The sequence below is a fragment of the Vulpes vulpes genome, chromosome 4 (assembly GCF_048418805.1).
Source record: "Vulpes vulpes isolate BD-2025 chromosome 4, VulVul3, whole genome shotgun sequence".
In the NCBI taxonomy this organism is placed as follows: domain Eukaryota; kingdom Metazoa; phylum Chordata; class Mammalia; order Carnivora; family Canidae; genus Vulpes; species Vulpes vulpes.
The window spans coordinates 22319271-22336417 of NC_132783.1; the positions used below are offsets into that span (position 1 = coordinate 22319271).

Consider the following 17147-nt stretch of genomic DNA (forward strand, 5'->3'; position numbering starts at 1 on the left):
ATACCCTTTAGCAACTGGTAAAGACAAAGACAAGTTCTGAATAAGACCATGGATCTGGGGCTGATCTCTTTTTATGAAAGAGAAATATATTTGAGGATGAGGTTTTATAAGGGAAAAAAGAGGGACAGTGATAGATGGAGAGAACCAAAGGGAGCACTTGGAAAGCACAGCTTCTTATCCAAAATCCTCTGTAAATGTGATGTGACATAATCATAAGATGGTTTGTAAATTCTATCTGAGCCAATGGTATAATAAAGGCCTTTAAAATTTCAGAGCAACGAGAATTTGGCAGAAGAAATCAATGATTTCTGTACAAACAACATTTAATAATACATCCAAAATAAAATTGAATTTATATGTACTGACTAAAGCACATCTTTACATACGTTTCTAACCTGTATGATATAGAAACCCTAAGTAAGAATTAAATCCTGGAAAAGAGAGTGAGTGGTTTGAGGGATGAAGGTGGGGAGATTGACTAATGATTTAACTCATTTTATTTCATGTTTGTGATTTTCTTTACTTAAAGCGATCAATGTCACTAGGCAAAGAATTTCTATTTTAATGAAGAACTGGGCTTATTTGGCTTTATGTAAACCTGATTTAAAGGATTCCAGCATGGCATTTCCAAACCCTACCCTACCTTATTAGCTCTTACTTCTTATTTGCAACACAATCTTGAGCAGATTTAGCTGTGTGTGTGTGTGTGTGTGTGTGTGTGTGTGTGTGTGTGTATCTGTGTCTGTGCCCATACCTATGACATTCCTTCATAAGGTGAAGGCCATGATTTTTAATCAGGAGTCAAGGGCACATGATAACTATTACCAATAATTCCATTTCAAACGTTTTTTTGCTTTAGTCTCCAGGAAGACTCTTTAAAATAGTTCAGCAATCTTTATAATTTAGAATTGTTTGTTTCAAACAATTGGGATTTTCAGTATTACTGGGCAATAATTGTGCTGGGAGTAATCATTTTCTGCATCTGACATGCTGCCTAGAGTCCTCATCCTTTCTCTCCCTAAAGTGGAGTTTGCCTGCCCCAAAGCCAGTGGCAGACTTCCGTCCACTATCTCCTCAATGTCTCTTGGGCATTTGTCTCCTTTGGCTCAGGGCTGCTGAGCTATTGATGCCTCTCAAGTTACTTTGCTCAGGATTAGTCATAGCAGAGTATATGGCTCTCTGGACAACATGCATCTCTGGGCAGGGACATTTGGAGACAAAGGCCAACGCTATCCAAGGAGTCTAGAGACAGCAGAAGAGAGGACTCTGAGATGAGACTTTTACTCCATAGTAAAGGGACACAAATCTCATTTCTTACACCATGGGCCACCCACAAAGTGAGGGGCTGGCTGTACTGTGGTTTCCCGGTCTTTATCAAAAATTACAAGAATCTGGGACAGTCTATTGGAAGCTGTGAGGGGAACTAGTTAACAACTACTATAGCTACCTCCATGGACCAAATACCATTTATCCTGGCCCCAATTCTTTCTTTTTGGAAACACAGATATGCTAAGGAAATGTGTTCTTCAAGTACTGTGAAAGATATGTTTTGACACCTAGTTCTTTTTGTTTCCAAGGGCTCTGAGAACGACTTCCAGCTGTGGGCGAGTTCTGGCAAGGAAAAACTTCCACTAATTGGTAAGTGTCAGGGAAAATCTAAGATGGGATTGATTAGGTTCAAAATTGTAACTCTAAGTTTCAAAGTAATGGTTGTTCTTTCTTAAGCTTCAAAATCCTTAAAAGTGAAAATCACATGCAATATTCACTCACATGTTTAATAAAGAATTACCAGGTACTGTTGCCCAGGCATTGATAACATCTCTTCATTCAGCAGCTATGATTTAGTGAGGGAGAGAAATGTAAATTTTTGTTTCTACTTCTTTTTACCTGACAAACAGAGCTGTCTTGAAAAAGTGTGATTATTTACTATTTACTTACTTATTTACTCATTAGGTATGAAAGCAAAATGGATTGGAATTTTTCCCATACATTTATTTTTCATATGTCAATTTTGAATTCTAGTTCCTAACTGCTAAGAAGCCTCTATTTGTGAGAATTCTCTAAAATCCAGTTATGTCTCTGAATCCAGGTACAGATATGTATTTAACACCCCTGCCCTGTGCCCAGTTTTCTCTGCATCATAAGGAAAATGAGATAATCACATTTAAACTCCTCTCATCTTCACTGATGAAATCGCCTGCACTTTGCTGTTTCTCAGGTTTTTTCCATCACTGTTCTTAAGGTTATTGATAAACAGATTGCACCTCTTCTAAAATAGTTATTAGCACAAGTTCTCTGAAAAAAAAAATCTTTGGATTAGCAAAATTGTTTAATGTTTCCAGTAATGGAAGGGTTTAAAAAAAAAGAAAAAGAAGACAGGATTGGTAGCAGGCCTTGAAGTATAGTAATGGATGGTAATGGTGACAATAATCTCTTCTAGAAATCTTAAAGCATTCCTTCTTACATGAAATTTTTTTATCCTTTTAATAAACCTGTGAAGCTATAACTCTTTTTCAAATAATCTGGAAATCTAAACAACCAATTTCCTTTTTTTAAAAAACAACCAATTTCTTTCTGCAAAATATATATTCCCAGTCTTAGACTATAGAGTCACAAAGCTCATCACTGAGAACAAAACCCCTCAGTACCACTTCCTGTTTTGAATTAATGTTGACATCTTTGTAAAAGTTGGACAGGGGCAGCCCTGGCGGCTCAGTGGTTCAGCGCTGCCTTCAGCCCAGGGTGGGATCCTGGAGAGCTGGGATCGACTCCCACGTTGGGCTCCCTGCATGGAGCCTGCTTCTCCCTCTGCCTGTGTCTCTGCCTCTTTCTCTCTCTCTGTTTCTCATGAATAAATAAATAAAATATAAAAAAATAGTTGGTTAGCAGTAAAAAGGAAAAAAGTTAAATACTTATATATGTTTCAATAAAGTGCATTAATTTAGATAAAATGATGTAGATGGTAACTTTTGAGAATTTGAATAGCTTCACACACGAACGCAGCTCTAAGGAATCTGAAGAGCCTGTCGTTCATGATGATCCATTAGAGCATTCAAAAATGCATTTTTTAAAACATACTCTCAATTCTCAATTGTGGATTAACTCCTGGTTATCTTGGTTTGGTTGTATTGCTGTCATAGAAGCTTCTTTTTCCTTAATGGAGCGAAGTCCCTGTGATTCTTGTGAACATTGCATTCATGACGGATGAAAAGAACAGCAAAAGCTCCTTTAGGTACATTCAGTAATAAATCTGGAATGACAGAATGAGAATTTTCATTCTATTCTTAAAAAATGAAATCCATATCATTTCATAGGGTCTTTGAGAATTCTCTAGAGAGGAAAAACAATTTAAAGCATAAAAGAGCAAAACAAATCACTTGGCAGGCAATTCTGGATAGCTCTGGGTGTGGTTTTCTATTCTCTAACCATCGTTTTACAGTTTGCTTCTGGGTTTCCCACTCTGCACACCCTTCCTTCTGATCATTGCCTGGCAGGACACCCCATAGAGGGAGGGCAGCAGTGGAAGGGAACCATAAAGCATAAGGGCAACCCATCCCACTACTCTAGAGTAGCTCTGGCTGGAGAATTGACAAAAGGAAATGAACAAAAAATCTGTTCGACTGACATTCTGTTGGAGAGAATAGTGAAGATAGCAATTCTATATATATATACTCCAAATATTTAAAAATTTATTAACCAAAAAATAAAAATAAAAAATAAGAATATTAACCACCAATGCTTATTAATATATTCACTCTGATAAGTTTGTGTGTGGACAAGCATTTCAAAGAATTAGTGTAAGGCTCGACGGGGTCAAGTAATTTGCCTAAGATGTATAGATGTAGTTAGTGTCAAGGCACAAACTAGAAAACCTTCAACATTCTCAGATAGTTACCCAGCAAAAGTCAGCATTGTTTATTGCACTCATGAATATATGTATTTCAAGCAAAGTAACATGCTTTAAATTGTTTTCTCTTCTTAAAATCTTTCTCTTGGGCACACGCTTTCTGTAAGGTGTTCCCACAAGGGTGCATATGATGCTCACTGAGGAGGCACAGCTTTCTTTATCTAGAAGTCCCAGAAAAATACCAACATATACAAATAGGGTGATGCTTACACTCAGGTAGTTTGATGACAGCCATCACCATCATCCTAAATATTCAGGTTTCTTTCCATACAGGACATGAACATCCCTATGGAATTAAAATGAGCCATCTTCCATCTACTAAAGCACTGCCAAAGGAAGCAGAGGACTCCATCTCTCCTTCCCCAACTCAGGAGTCCCTCCTTCTGGAGCAGAAGATCACAGAGATGCAAATCCATTTCATACTGAAGCCCAGGCACCCAGCCCAGAACAAGCAAGGGAGAGGTGAGCCGCTTGCTTTTCTTCAAGTGCCTTCCCTTGGCTCATGTCTCCATGCTTAAACACAATTCAGACACACAGTTTATTCTTTCTGGGTGAGCTTATTGTCATCAATGAGGAGGAACAGTATAGGAAAGAATGCAAAAACTACCCAAAATCAAGCTTAGAAAAATTCAAAAGTCTGACATCAAGACCCAACTCATTTCTATGAAGGTTGTTTCCTTGTTTTAAATCTTTTGGGAAGACCTTTAACTCCTGTCTTTCTCTATACCCTCAGAGCACTTTCAAGGCTGCCCTGAGCCATGCCTTGTGCTGAGTAGTATATCATATATGTAGTTTAACGAGTTGTAGGTAGCATCATTTATGTTAAAGTTGAGCAAACCGAAGCTTTAAAATGCTGAGCTTCATAAGTGGCAGGACCAGGATGCTTCTGGTGCAGTGCTGGCACCCACATGAGTGGAGGTGGTGATGCACTCACTACATCCCAGAAAAGCCAAGTGGCCGGGTGTTCAAGGTTATTTGGTGAAATGTTCCTCATGTGCTTATCCTTCGAAACCTTGGCTCATCTCTGGACTCTTCAAAAATCAGTTATTTAAGCAATGTTAAGGAATCTTCAAAGGAAAACATTCACAGCTGAGCACTAGAAACTTTGAACTCAGCTTTTCACTGCTGGTCACCTTTTCTTTGGAAAGCTCTTCCTTCATAGGGAATGTTGAGTAATTAAAAATCATCTCTGGAAACTGGTGCCTTCGTATATATATATAATATATATATGCATTCATAACCTCTATAAGTGCATTCATAACCTCTCATTGTTTTTTTCGCTTCTATGATTTCTTTCAAGCCTGGGACTTGTGTGTAGATGTATATTTACATATATGTTTGAGTGTGTGTGTGAGGAAGTAGGTTTCCACACTTCATTGTGGTTTAGGCTCCTTTCAGTAAATGTTAAACCTATTTAACCAAAAACATCATCTCTGGGTGGGTTAGTGGGATATGACAAGAAAACACAGCCACCACATAGCCAGCATGTAATGACAACATCCCAAGGACCCTGACTGCAGCAAGTCATCCTTGAAGATGGCCCAGAGCAGAGGAACATAGAAGTAGGGCTCAGGCAGATTGTGTCCTGAGAAGCAGATCCTTTGGATGGTAGAAACTTGAGCACTCAGAAACCAAAGAGGAAATCTGGGGCTGAGGGGAGACTGGCTGTGAAAGCAGAGGATTACCAAACTCAGCCTGATTTGCATACCAAATCCTTCTAGCTTTTAAAATCAGATCTGACACCTGAACCCACTGATCACTCCAGTAGAAAACACATCTACAGGTTCAGTGCCTCCTGATGCCTTGTAACTGGCAGTAACTGATGACACAGGGAGTACTCACCTTGAGTCTGATCGAGTCTCTAGGTTTAACCATCAGTCTGAAGGATATGACCAAGAACTTATCAATGCCATGAGGATGCTGTTAGCCAACATCAGGACGTGGAGAGTTCTACACAACAAATGACTCAGTTTCACTCTTCTAGCCACTACAACGAACACGCTGCAAAATGGCAATGGTGAAAATAATGCTAAGTGAATTAAAATACACTAATCTCCCTTCTTCCTTAGATTCAGGCCAGACCATGAAAAGCACTGCTTTCAGAGACTGGGCCTTTTGGCGGCGCTCTGGCACTTGCCAGAAAAACCAGTGCAGAGTTGCACCATCGGCAATACCACAACAGCTCTTTGGGGTTTCACTCACAAATATATGTGATAAGGACAACTTGCCCTTCCCAATACTGGTAGGTCTCAGTTTGGTCTTTTTTTTACCTTCCTGAGGAGAGGGACCTTGGAGAGGCAAAGTGTTCTCATGCAAACCTACCCTCAAATGGAGAAATCATTAGACAGTCCCTGGCTTTGGCTGAGAAGCTTTGCTAGTGTCATTTGATTTACCTACTGAAGAGTCATTTGGCCAATACAGCAGAACAACGTTTTGCCCATTCCACTTGTTTCCACCGAGACCCATGTAGGCCTGTTCAGATCAGTCAAAATGGACTCTGTGTGCATGAATCATCTTCACATTCTGCTGTTGTCTTCCTGAACTCACAGTAGTCTCAGGTCTCCTTCAACGGAGTCTACTTAATCTAACAACTGAAAACATCTTACCTAAGCATAAAGACTCATCCTGAGGCATATAAGAATCTGCTAATTCTAAAAGAGGATGTTAAATGACAGCCACAGAGTTTGCCCTTGTTATCTCAAATCGGTGTACTGAATTGTCAGTGTGGAAATTTCCTGAGTACCCAGGACCTCTGCAACCCTACACTAGATTTGGGAATGTTATCCTAGGTGTGAAGAAATTAACCACGTTAGTTCCATGCTTGCTACTACCCCGTCCTTGCATCACATCAATTTTAGGGGGTAGCTAGAAGTATTATCCTCCATACTTTACAAATGAATTAGCTTTCAGTATAGTTCACATTTGCCCCAGGTCACACAAATGATCAGAAGCATAATAGGTTTCCGATCCCTTGGTCTATTGGACTCCAGCCCTTATTATCTTTCTACACTGCAGGGAGGGGACATGAAGATAGAGCAAAGGACAGTGAAAGACTCATGAAGGAAATGTAATCAGATAATAAGAAGAGAGCTTTTGAGCTTTTTTTTTTTAAGGAAGAAGGGAAATAGAGACAGTTGGAATGGAGGATACAATCACTTAAAGAGGAATCAACAAATGGGAAATGAGTATGGCAAAAAGATTTCCATACTGGGGGAAGAGCATCTATGTAAGAGAATAAGGAGCCAAGACTGGTAAAGTAGGAGACAGGCGAGGATTCCACAAAGGCCTTGAAACACAGAAGTTTGATTTAAAAGGGCAAATTCAATGAAAAAGCTGATTAAAATAAGTGATTACAATGTTTCAGTGTATGACTGTACGGTGGATTTTTGGGTAGAAACTATAGAGAGACATTGACTAAAGAATCTAAATTGACTTTAGTCCTTCCAGCTCTAAAACCGTACACCATCCAATAGCCTAGCTCTTTCTAAAAGGAAACAAGCTTCTGCTCTGGGCTTGGGATACAAAATGTATATGCTCTTCTTTTTTTCCTACAGGATATGCTTTCCGTGATCAATCGGAAAGGACCACTCCTGGAAGGCATCTTCAGAAAATCAGCCTGTATAAAATCCTGCAGAATCCTAAAAGAGAAACTAAATTCTGGGGACAGAGTTAACTGTTACAGCAAATCTGTTCATGTGGTAGCATGTGTTTTAAAGGTGGGGAAAGGTCTAGCTTTACCACACATGGGTAACTGAAGCTGTGATGGTGTCTTTCATTATGATTGCCCAGGAACCAACATAGGCATAACTGATTAAGAACTTGTCAAACTGGAAAACACTTCATGAAATCAAATTTAAGGAAGCTACTGTAGGAGTTAAAAGCCCCATACATTAGAAATACTTTCTGTTTTCACCACAAACAGCCTACCTGAGGACTCCATGCAAAATACTAATACTAATATGATACTATTAATACTAAGAAATTTCAAAATATACACTCACACATACATAATATTGACCAAAGCAAACATCCTGCTTTGGATGACATCCTCACCACGATCCTAATGAAGGCAGTTTCCAAAAGAAAAATCATACGAAAAATTTGAGAATAGGTAGGGAATTTCACAATAGTAAGCAAATGTTTACTTTATGAGGAATCCAAAAAGGCTCAGTGAGGTGACCAAATCATTCTTAACCATCATTGTCGCATTGTCTCCTGTTTCTTGATGCCTTTTACTTTATAAGTCATGGAGGAATGATTTTGCCATTTGTGTCTCCTTTCACCACATCCTAGGCATCCTTTAGTTAATATTTGTGATGTCTAGCCCACCATCCAAGGTTATAACGACATGTTAGCCAGCTCTTGCTACATGCCAGTTTTGATAAACCTAACTTTTGGAGTAGGTGCAACAGACAAAAGTAGATTGGAATTCTGAAAATTCAATAGATCAACTCAAGAACTATATTAATTTGGAAATTATACAGCTACATCACAGATATCCCATTCTATTGCTAAAATGGGAATGGAGAAAGAAGTGAGAACTAGAATAGAGAATTTAATCCATCTACCTTGGCACTTGCTATCAGCTCTCAACAAAACTAAGTTAAGGCAGTAATGATGACACTCTTACAATCAAGGTCATATGTGGTCCTTCCTTGTCACATTTGGTCTTTTCTTGTCCCTCATTTCTGTTCAACTATATGAAAGATACCAATAGTCCCTGACCACTACTACACTGAGGTCCAGTAAAACACACCACTAAATATATATATAGGCATCAAGAGACAGGGGAAAGAATGATGATACATTAGGTACTCGAATAGCATGATAAGTGTTGCCCTCCTGAAGGTGCACACATGGAATTGATGTTTCTAGCAAGGTTTAATAGGGTCTTTTCTATTCCTGTGTTATAGGCACAGACTAGGAAGATGGTGACCACGTGTGCATAGAGTTCTTAGACATTCCTGAAGCTTTCCCTACTTAAAGTTGACTAATCTTTGTGGAGAATCAGACTCTGCAACCTTGGCCTGAATAGTATCATGCCAAACTATCTGGAGAATTGGCCTACACTAGAAATGAATACATCCTCAGGACCATCACGAGTTTGCCATTAGACTCTCTACTTTTGTATAGTTCAGGAAAGGAAGAATGATACAATTATGAGAGTAGCTTATGTAGTAGTTTGCAGAAAAGCACACAAAAGAGTAAGTGCTATATGATACAAGGGAGCTTTGTCCTCATTTACACTGAAGCCTAGGCTCTGCTTTGATGCTTTCATGTTTGTTGGAGAAAATCCACACACCTGGTTTTGCACGTACAAGTCAATGGAGAATCAGAGCAGAGTTCCATGTGGGTCACAGTTTGGGTATCTATGACGGAAGTAAGACTGAACTGAAGTTTGCAACTAAGTGTTTTCTCTGTAATATTTCCAATATATATTTTGTATATGTGAGTGTGTCTGTGTGTATTTTTCTTTTATCCACATAAGGATTTTCTTGAAAATATTGAAGGCAGTTTACTTTCATCGGACCTCTATGAAAAATGGCTTCGTGTTCTTGACGAAGTGACAGAGAAGAAAAAAATAAATGCAGCCCAGAGGTAATGATGCAATAATTACTCTACTCTGGTCATGGCTCAGAAATACAGCCAATATACTATTAGGAATATATTGGTTTACTTCTTGCCACTTTGACCACTAAAATAACATTCAATGCCACATAGTTTCAATTCTTGTCACCCATGGAGGGCAGTTTCAGAATAGAGACATGCCTTACGGCTATTATTGTACTTCTCCTGACCTTATTAACATTGACTCATTAGTCATTGTATAACTTCTGAATATATGAAACTGGTAGACAAAAGTCAGTGGCCAAAGAGATGCCAGTGCATCAACAGCCAGTGGCATAACCTAAAGTTTGTCAAACATTTAAACGGAGTGGGTTAGCTCAGAAATTGAATTCGGTAAAACATTTTTGTATACGTTCATGCCTGGAACTCTGCTACAGCAGGCTGTATACTAGATCTAGAAAGATGTTCTCTGCTCTCCATCTCTATACTTCCAGCTGCTAAGTGCAGTGACTTGCCTTATTCAAAAGTGCATCTTTCTGACTTCAGGCTTCTAGCCCAGCTGCCAAAAGTGAACGTTGTTCTCTTGCGATACCTTTTCGGAGTGCTCTACAACATTGAGCAACAATCCTCATCCAATCAGATGACAGCTTATGAATTATCAGTGTGTATAGCCCCAAGTCTTCTTTGTCCACCTAATTCCTGCAGGTTGGAATTGGAAGAGAACTTCAAAAAAAAGGTAGGGAGAGCTCTCATATGTGTCCCCTCGGGTTTATAATCCAGGCTTTGAATCTGAAATGTGTAGTAGTAAATTGGATGGATCAGTTCTGAAAAGTGCACATCTTCCTAGGCTTTCTTGGAATGGCAGGTTTGTTATCCTTCTCTGGTGGAATATGGGAAGGGGTCTTAAAGTGGGAAACGCAGAGCAGTTGAGTCACTTATTTCCCATCCAGGAGATTCAATACTAGACTGACTAAACAAAAGAGAGAGGAGTGATGTAATATGGTAGAAAAGACCTGGGCTCCGGAGTTTGACAAGCCAAGGTTCAAATCTCAGCCTGATCCTTGAGGGAGAGCTTGTAACCTTGCGCAAAGACATGGTTTCCTCATGACACAATGGTAACAACCGCCAGTTCCTGTGGTCGTTACTGGCACATCCTAGGTGGCTTGGGCACTAAGAGCACCCATGGCTCCAAACACATAGCTTTGCTCTGCAAGTTGTGGCTCATTTAGAAAAACACTTGACTACTCTTTTGCCTCCGCTACATCAGACAGAAACTAGTGAGATATTCCAAAACATCCTGATGAAGCCACACATACCTAATAAGATGACAGCTTCCCCAAGCTCATGCCAAGAGCCAGCATTATTCAAAGTAAGACATGAGAAGGGACTGCGGCTAGACAAACATGTTTTCTCCCCAGCCCTGTGAGTTTTTACTCAAAAACAAAACAAAAGAAAACTTCAAAAAAAATCCACAGGAATATCCACTTTCCAAAAAATATTTGTCCATATTTAAGAAATGGATATCATAGGATTTTGTCACTGCTTTATACATCTAAATCAGTTATTTTCCTAAGTTACAACCCAATATTTTCTGGAAGCAAAATTTTAGAAAATAAGTAAACTTTTAGAAAGTGGGTTACTTTGAAAACTATCCTAGTTTTAAAGATGTAACCTTTGGTATCACAATGTTAGGTATTAAATTAGGCCACAAAGTAGGAGTTTAGCCCTCTGTCTAGTAGTATTTTAAAATCTGTACTCAAAGTACAATGGAAAGCATCACTCTATGTTATTTATTAGAGAACTTGGGTTTCTATATATTTTTATCAACTCTGAATTTTTCATAGAAGTCTTTCACAGTTTTGGTTAGATCCAAGGTTTATAAACAAAATGTGACCTATAACTCTTCCATATGAAAAAGAGCACCCCACTGTGTTCTTTTTGCATTACAGGCTTCTCTCATACAGTTTTTGATCGAAAATTGCCTGAAGATATTTGGCGAAGACATCACTTCTCTCTTGGGAGAGAATTCAAAGAGTTGTCATAACAATGGGAAGGCTGCAGGTACTGTGGATAATTTAATAGGCTTTAGGGAGACACAGGCAGCAAGGTTGCCAGGGGTCATGGCAGATACTTAGCCCTGCTCTGGAGCCCAGAGCATGCCCAGGGCAATGATTCCCAGCTGCTCCTACTTCTGAAGGCTGGCTAGCAGGTCAAGGGAGGTTTCACACTGTTGGAGACCCACGAAAGCTTAGAAACTTCAAGACGTTTTGGCAGTATTAGGAGATAGCATGGTATGATACAGTGTTTGGGGATATTTTTAAACACAATTTTAAATGGATCCCGCATCTATATTATATTTTGTATGTGGGTAAGCATATAATGCATAATTATTTATTTCTACTTATAATATATAAATCTGCTCTGGTTGAAACCATAGCACGGGGCTTTAATTCCTGCTCCATTCTCTTTTTGATCAATGGCTCTTGAGGCACCACAGGATTCCAGTGCTCTTTAAAATGAGTTGAAAATAACCAGCATCATTGAGAGAAAAGGACTTGACTTGATGTCAAACAACTTCTCCAGAGTACAAACTCCAGTGCCCCCCGTTGATCATCTACATGACCTTTGACCAATTACTCTAGCTCGGTATCACTTTATTCATGCCTAAAATGTGGATAAAAATAATGCCTAAATCTTAGAAGTGTTGTCAAGATTCAATAACATAAAGGATGTAAAAACGTTTCTAAAACACAATTAATAGAACTAGGAGAAGTTCCCCTGAGCCTAGTGTGAGTATTATTGGAGCCTAGCAAATCACAGCTCACTGGCAACACCCCATTTTTTGTAAATTGGAGTTTAGATTCAAAACCTGGAGACACATATCATCAATCCCTCCATACTTTTGACATGTCTTCGTTTTACGACATATACCTCATTGAGTTGAGGGAAGCTTTTGGATAATCCATGTCATCAGGAATTAAGATGAGTCTAGTACCATGTCTGAGAATATGCTGGTGCAAGACAAGTGTTTGTTTTTCATGTCGTCAGTGACAGAAAATCAAACTGTTGAATCCAAGCCAGTGAGAGTGATAGTGATTTCCAGAAGAGCACAACTGCAGAATGCTACCAAGTCCCCATGTGGTCCATCCACCTACATGTCTACAGTTTAGTAAGGCACTGAAGACTGGAATCTCCATAATGACCCTTGACACTTCTTTTTCTGTTTTTTCCAATGAATGAGAAATGAACCCCTTCCAAGACCCAGCTATTTCCATTTAAAGTTTTTTCCTTGGTCCCATATATTCATATTGAGGAATCTTCCACAAATTATCTCCCCTTTTCACTGCCTACCATATCCTATGACCTACTTTTTGAATTGTATTGTACTGTGTTGTGTTGTATACTTTTATATGGATAATAAAAATCATTCCATTGCTCAGTAGGTTAGACAACCATTTCTTTGGTTACGATTCACATAACACTTCAGTGGAGACTCATCTGAGCAGTTCTGGTCTCAGACTGGATTTGAAACCAGAGGATTACTAATCTCAGCCTGATTTGCATACAAATCCTTCTGGGTTTTAAAATCATATCTGACAGCTGAACCCACTGATCACTCCAGTAGAAGACAAACGTCTACAGGTTCAGTGTCTCCTGTTGCATTGCAAAGACAGTAACTGATGGCAGGAAATTCTGACCTTCAATCTGATCAAGTCCCAAGGTTGAACCATCAGTCTGAACGATAGGAGCAAGAACTCATCAATGCCATGAGGACCCTCTTAGCCACATTAGAACATGGAGAGTTTTACACAATAAATGACTCAGTTTCCCTCTTCTAGCCCCTACAATGAACATGCTGTATAATGGCAATGGTGAAAATAAGGCTAAGTGAATTAAAACACACTAATCTCCCTTCTTCCTTAGATTCAGACCAGAAGACCATGAAAAGCACTGCTTTCAGAGACTCGGCCTTTTGCCAGCGCATTGGACCGTCCCAGAACAACCAGTGCACAGCTGTGCTGTCTGAAAAACCAGGAGAGCTCTTTGGAGTTTCCCTTACGGATATCTTTGATAAGGACATCTTGCCCTTACCCATACTGGTAGGTCTCAGTTTGGTCGTTTTTTTTTTTTTACCTTCCTGAGGAGAAGGACCGCGGAGGGGCCAAGTGTTCTCATGCAAACCAACCCTCAAATGGATAAATCATTAGACATTCCCTCGCTTTGGCTGAGAAGCTTTGCTAGTGTCATTTGATTTACCTACTGCAGAGTCATTTGGCCAATACAGCAGAACAACGTTTTGTCCCTTCCACTTGTTTCCACCGAGACCCATGTAGGCCTGTTCAGATCAGTCAAAATGGACTCTGTGTGCATGAATCATCTTCACATTCTGCTGTTGTCTTCCTGAACTCACAGTAGTCTCAGGTCTCCTTCAACGGAGTCTACTTAATCTAACAACTGAAAACATCTTACCTAAGCATAAAGACTCATCCTGAGGCATATAAGAATCTGCTAATTCTAAAAGAGGATGTTAAATGACAGCCACAGAGTTTGCCCTTGTTATCTCAAATCGGTGTACTGAATTGTCATTGTGGAAATTTCCTGAGTACCCAGGACCTCTGCAACCCTGCACTAGATTTGGGAATGTTATCCAAGGTGTGAAGAAATTGACCACGTTAGTTCCATGCTTGCTGCTTCCCCAGTCCTTGCATCACATCCATTTTAGGGGGTAGCTAGAAGTATCATCCTCCCACTTTAAAAATGAATTTGAAAGCTTTCAGTACAGTTCACATTTGCCCCAGGTCACACAAATGATCAGAAGCATAATAGGTTTCCGATCCCTTGGTCTATCAGACTCCAGCCCTTATTATCTTTCTACACTGCAGGGAGAGGACATGAACATAGAGCAAAGGACAGTGAAAGACTCATGAAGGAAATGTAATCAGTTAATAAGAAGAGAGCATTTGAGCTTTTTTTTTTTTTAAGGAAGAAGGGAAATAGAGATAGTTGCAATGGAGGATACCATCACTTAAAGAAGAATCAACAAATGGGAAATGAGTATGGCAAAAAGATTTCCATACTTGGGGAAGTGCATCTATGTAAGGGAATAAGGAATCAAGACTGATTCCACAAGGAATCAGGCGAGGATTCCACAAGGCCTTGAAACACGGGAGTTCGATTTAAAAGGGTAAATTCAATGAGAAAAAAATCTGATTAAAATAAGTGATTACAATGTTTCAGCGTATGACTGTCAGGTGGATGTTGGGTAGAAACTATAGGGAGACATTGATTAAAGAATCTAAATTGACTTTAGTCCTTCCAGCTCTAACACCGTATACCATCACATCGCCTAGCTCTTTCAAAAAGGTAGCAAGCTTTTACTCTGGGCTTGGGATATGAAATGCCATATACTCTTCTTTTTTTCTCTCAGGATATGCTGTCCTTTATCAATGAGAAAGGACCACTCACGGAAGGCATATTCAGAAAACCAGGTAGTATAAAGGCATGCAGAATCCTAAGGAAGAAACTAAATTCTGGAGACAGAGTGAGGCATTACAGCAAATCTGTTCTTGTGGTAGCATTTGTTTTAAAGGTGGGGAAAGTTCTAACTTTATCCGCACATGAGTAAGTCAAGCTGTGATTGGTGTCTTTCATTATGATTGCCCAAGGAGCGACATGGGCAGAACTGATTGAGAACTTCTCAATTCGGAAAACACTTCAGGAATTCAAAATTTAAGGAATCTACTGTAGGAGTTAAAAGCCCAATACATTAGAAATACTTTCTGTTTTCACCACACACCACGCCCCTGAAGACTCCATGCAAAATACTAATACTAATATGATTACTAGTAATAATAAGAAATTTCAAAATATACACTGATACATACATAATGTTTACCAAAGCAAACATCCTGCTTTTGATGGCTTCTTCACCACACTCCTAATGAAGGCAGTTTCCAAAAGAAAAATCATATTAAACATTTGAAGATAGGTATGGAAGTTCACAATAGTAAGCAAATGTTTATTTTATGAGGAATCTAAAAAAGGCTCAGTGAGGCAACCAATCATTCTTAACCATCATTGTCGCATTGTCTCCTGTTTCTTAGTGCCTTTTACATTATAAGTCATGGAGGAAGGATTTCGCTATTTGTGTCTCCTTTCACCACATCCTAGGCATCCTTTAGTTAATGTTTGAGATGTCTATCCCACCATCCAAGGTTATAACGACATGGTAACCAGCTCTAGATACATGCCTGTTTTGATAAATCTAACTTTTGGAGTAGGTGCAAGAGACAAAAGTACTTTTGTATTCTGAAAATTCAGTAGAAGGACTCAAGAACTAGATTAATTTGGAAATTATACAGCTACATCACAGATATCCCATTCTATTGCTAAAATGGGAATGGAGAAAGAAGTGAGAACTAGAACAAAGAATTTAATCCATCTAGCTTGGCACTTGCTAACAGCTCTGAACAAAACTATGTGAAGGCAGTAATGATGACACTCTTAGAATCAAGGTCATATGTGGTCCTTCCTTGCCACATTTGGTCTTTCCTTGTCCCCCATTACTGTTTAACTACACAAAAGATACCAATAGTCTCTGACCACTACTACACTGGGCTAGAGTAAAACACACAGCAAATATATATATAGGCATCAAGACACAAGGAAAAGAATGATCATCCATTAGGTACTTGAATACCATGGTAAGTGTTGCCCTCTTGAAGGTGCACACATGGAATTGATGTTTCTAGCAAGACTTAGTAGGGTCTTTTCTATTCCCGTGTTATAGGCACAGGCTAGGAAGATGGTGACCACGTGTGCATAGAGTTCTTAGACATTTCTGAAGCTTTCCCTACTTAAAGTTGACTAATCTTTGTGGAGGAACAGACTCTGCAACCTTGGTCTGAATAGTATCATGTCAAACTATCTGGAGAATTGACCTACACTAGAAATGAATACATCCTACACTAGAAATGAATACATCATGAGTTTGCCATTAGATTCTCTACTTTTGTATAGTTCAGGAAAGGAAGAATGATGCAATTATGAGAGTAGCTTTTGTAGTAGTTTGCAGAAAAGCACACAAAAGAGCAAGTGCCCTATGATAGAAGGGAGCTTTGTCTTCCTTTCCACTGAAGGCTATGCTCTGCTTTGATGCTTTCATTTTTGTCAGAGAAAAGCCACACACCTGCTTTTGCACGTGCAAGTCAATGGAGAGTCAGAGCTTAGCCCCATGTGGGTCACAGTTTGGGTATCTATGAAGGAAGTAGGAATCAACTGAAGTTTTCAGCTAAGTGTTTTCTCTGTGATATTTCCAATATATATTTTGTATTAAATATACATATGTGTGTGTGTGTGTTTCTGTGTATATTTGTGTGTGTGTGTTTTTTTTTATCCACATAAGGATTTTCTTGAAAATATCAAAGGAAGTTTACTTTCATCGGACCTCTACGAAAAATGGCTTTGTGTTCTTGACGAAGTCACTGAGAAGGAAAAAATAAATGCAGCCCGGAGGTAATGATGCAATAATTACTCTACTCTGGTCATGGCTCAGAAATACAGCCAATATACTATTAGGAAAATATTGGCTTCCTTCTTGCCACTTTGACCACTAAAATAACATTCAATGCCAAATGGTTTCTTTTTTTAATAATATATTTAATTGTTATTT

The 17147-nt window shown here is 39.1% G+C and overlaps 1 protein-coding gene across 1 annotated transcript in view; it reads left to right on the forward strand.

Moving 5' to 3' along the window:
- Positions 1–16913, forward strand: part of LOC140598715 (rho GTPase-activating protein 20-like) — a 32058-nt gene extending 15145 nt beyond the window's left edge. Inside the window, exons 7-15 of the mRNA XM_072757241.1 lie at positions 1578–1638; positions 4181–4369; positions 5977–6149; positions 7462–7623; positions 9396–9505; positions 10022–10211; positions 11425–11536; positions 13400–13575; positions 14904–16913. Of these exons, the coding sequence (XP_072613342.1) occupies positions 1578–1638; positions 4181–4369; positions 5977–6149; positions 7462–7623; positions 9396–9505; positions 10022–10211; positions 11425–11536; positions 13400–13575; positions 14904–15101 (1371 nt within the window). The 3' untranslated portion in view covers positions 15102–16913. The remainder of the gene's footprint in view (positions 1–1577; positions 1639–4180; positions 4370–5976; positions 6150–7461; positions 7624–9395; positions 9506–10021; positions 10212–11424; positions 11537–13399; positions 13576–14903) is intronic.
- Positions 16914–17147: the final 234 nt, after the last annotated feature.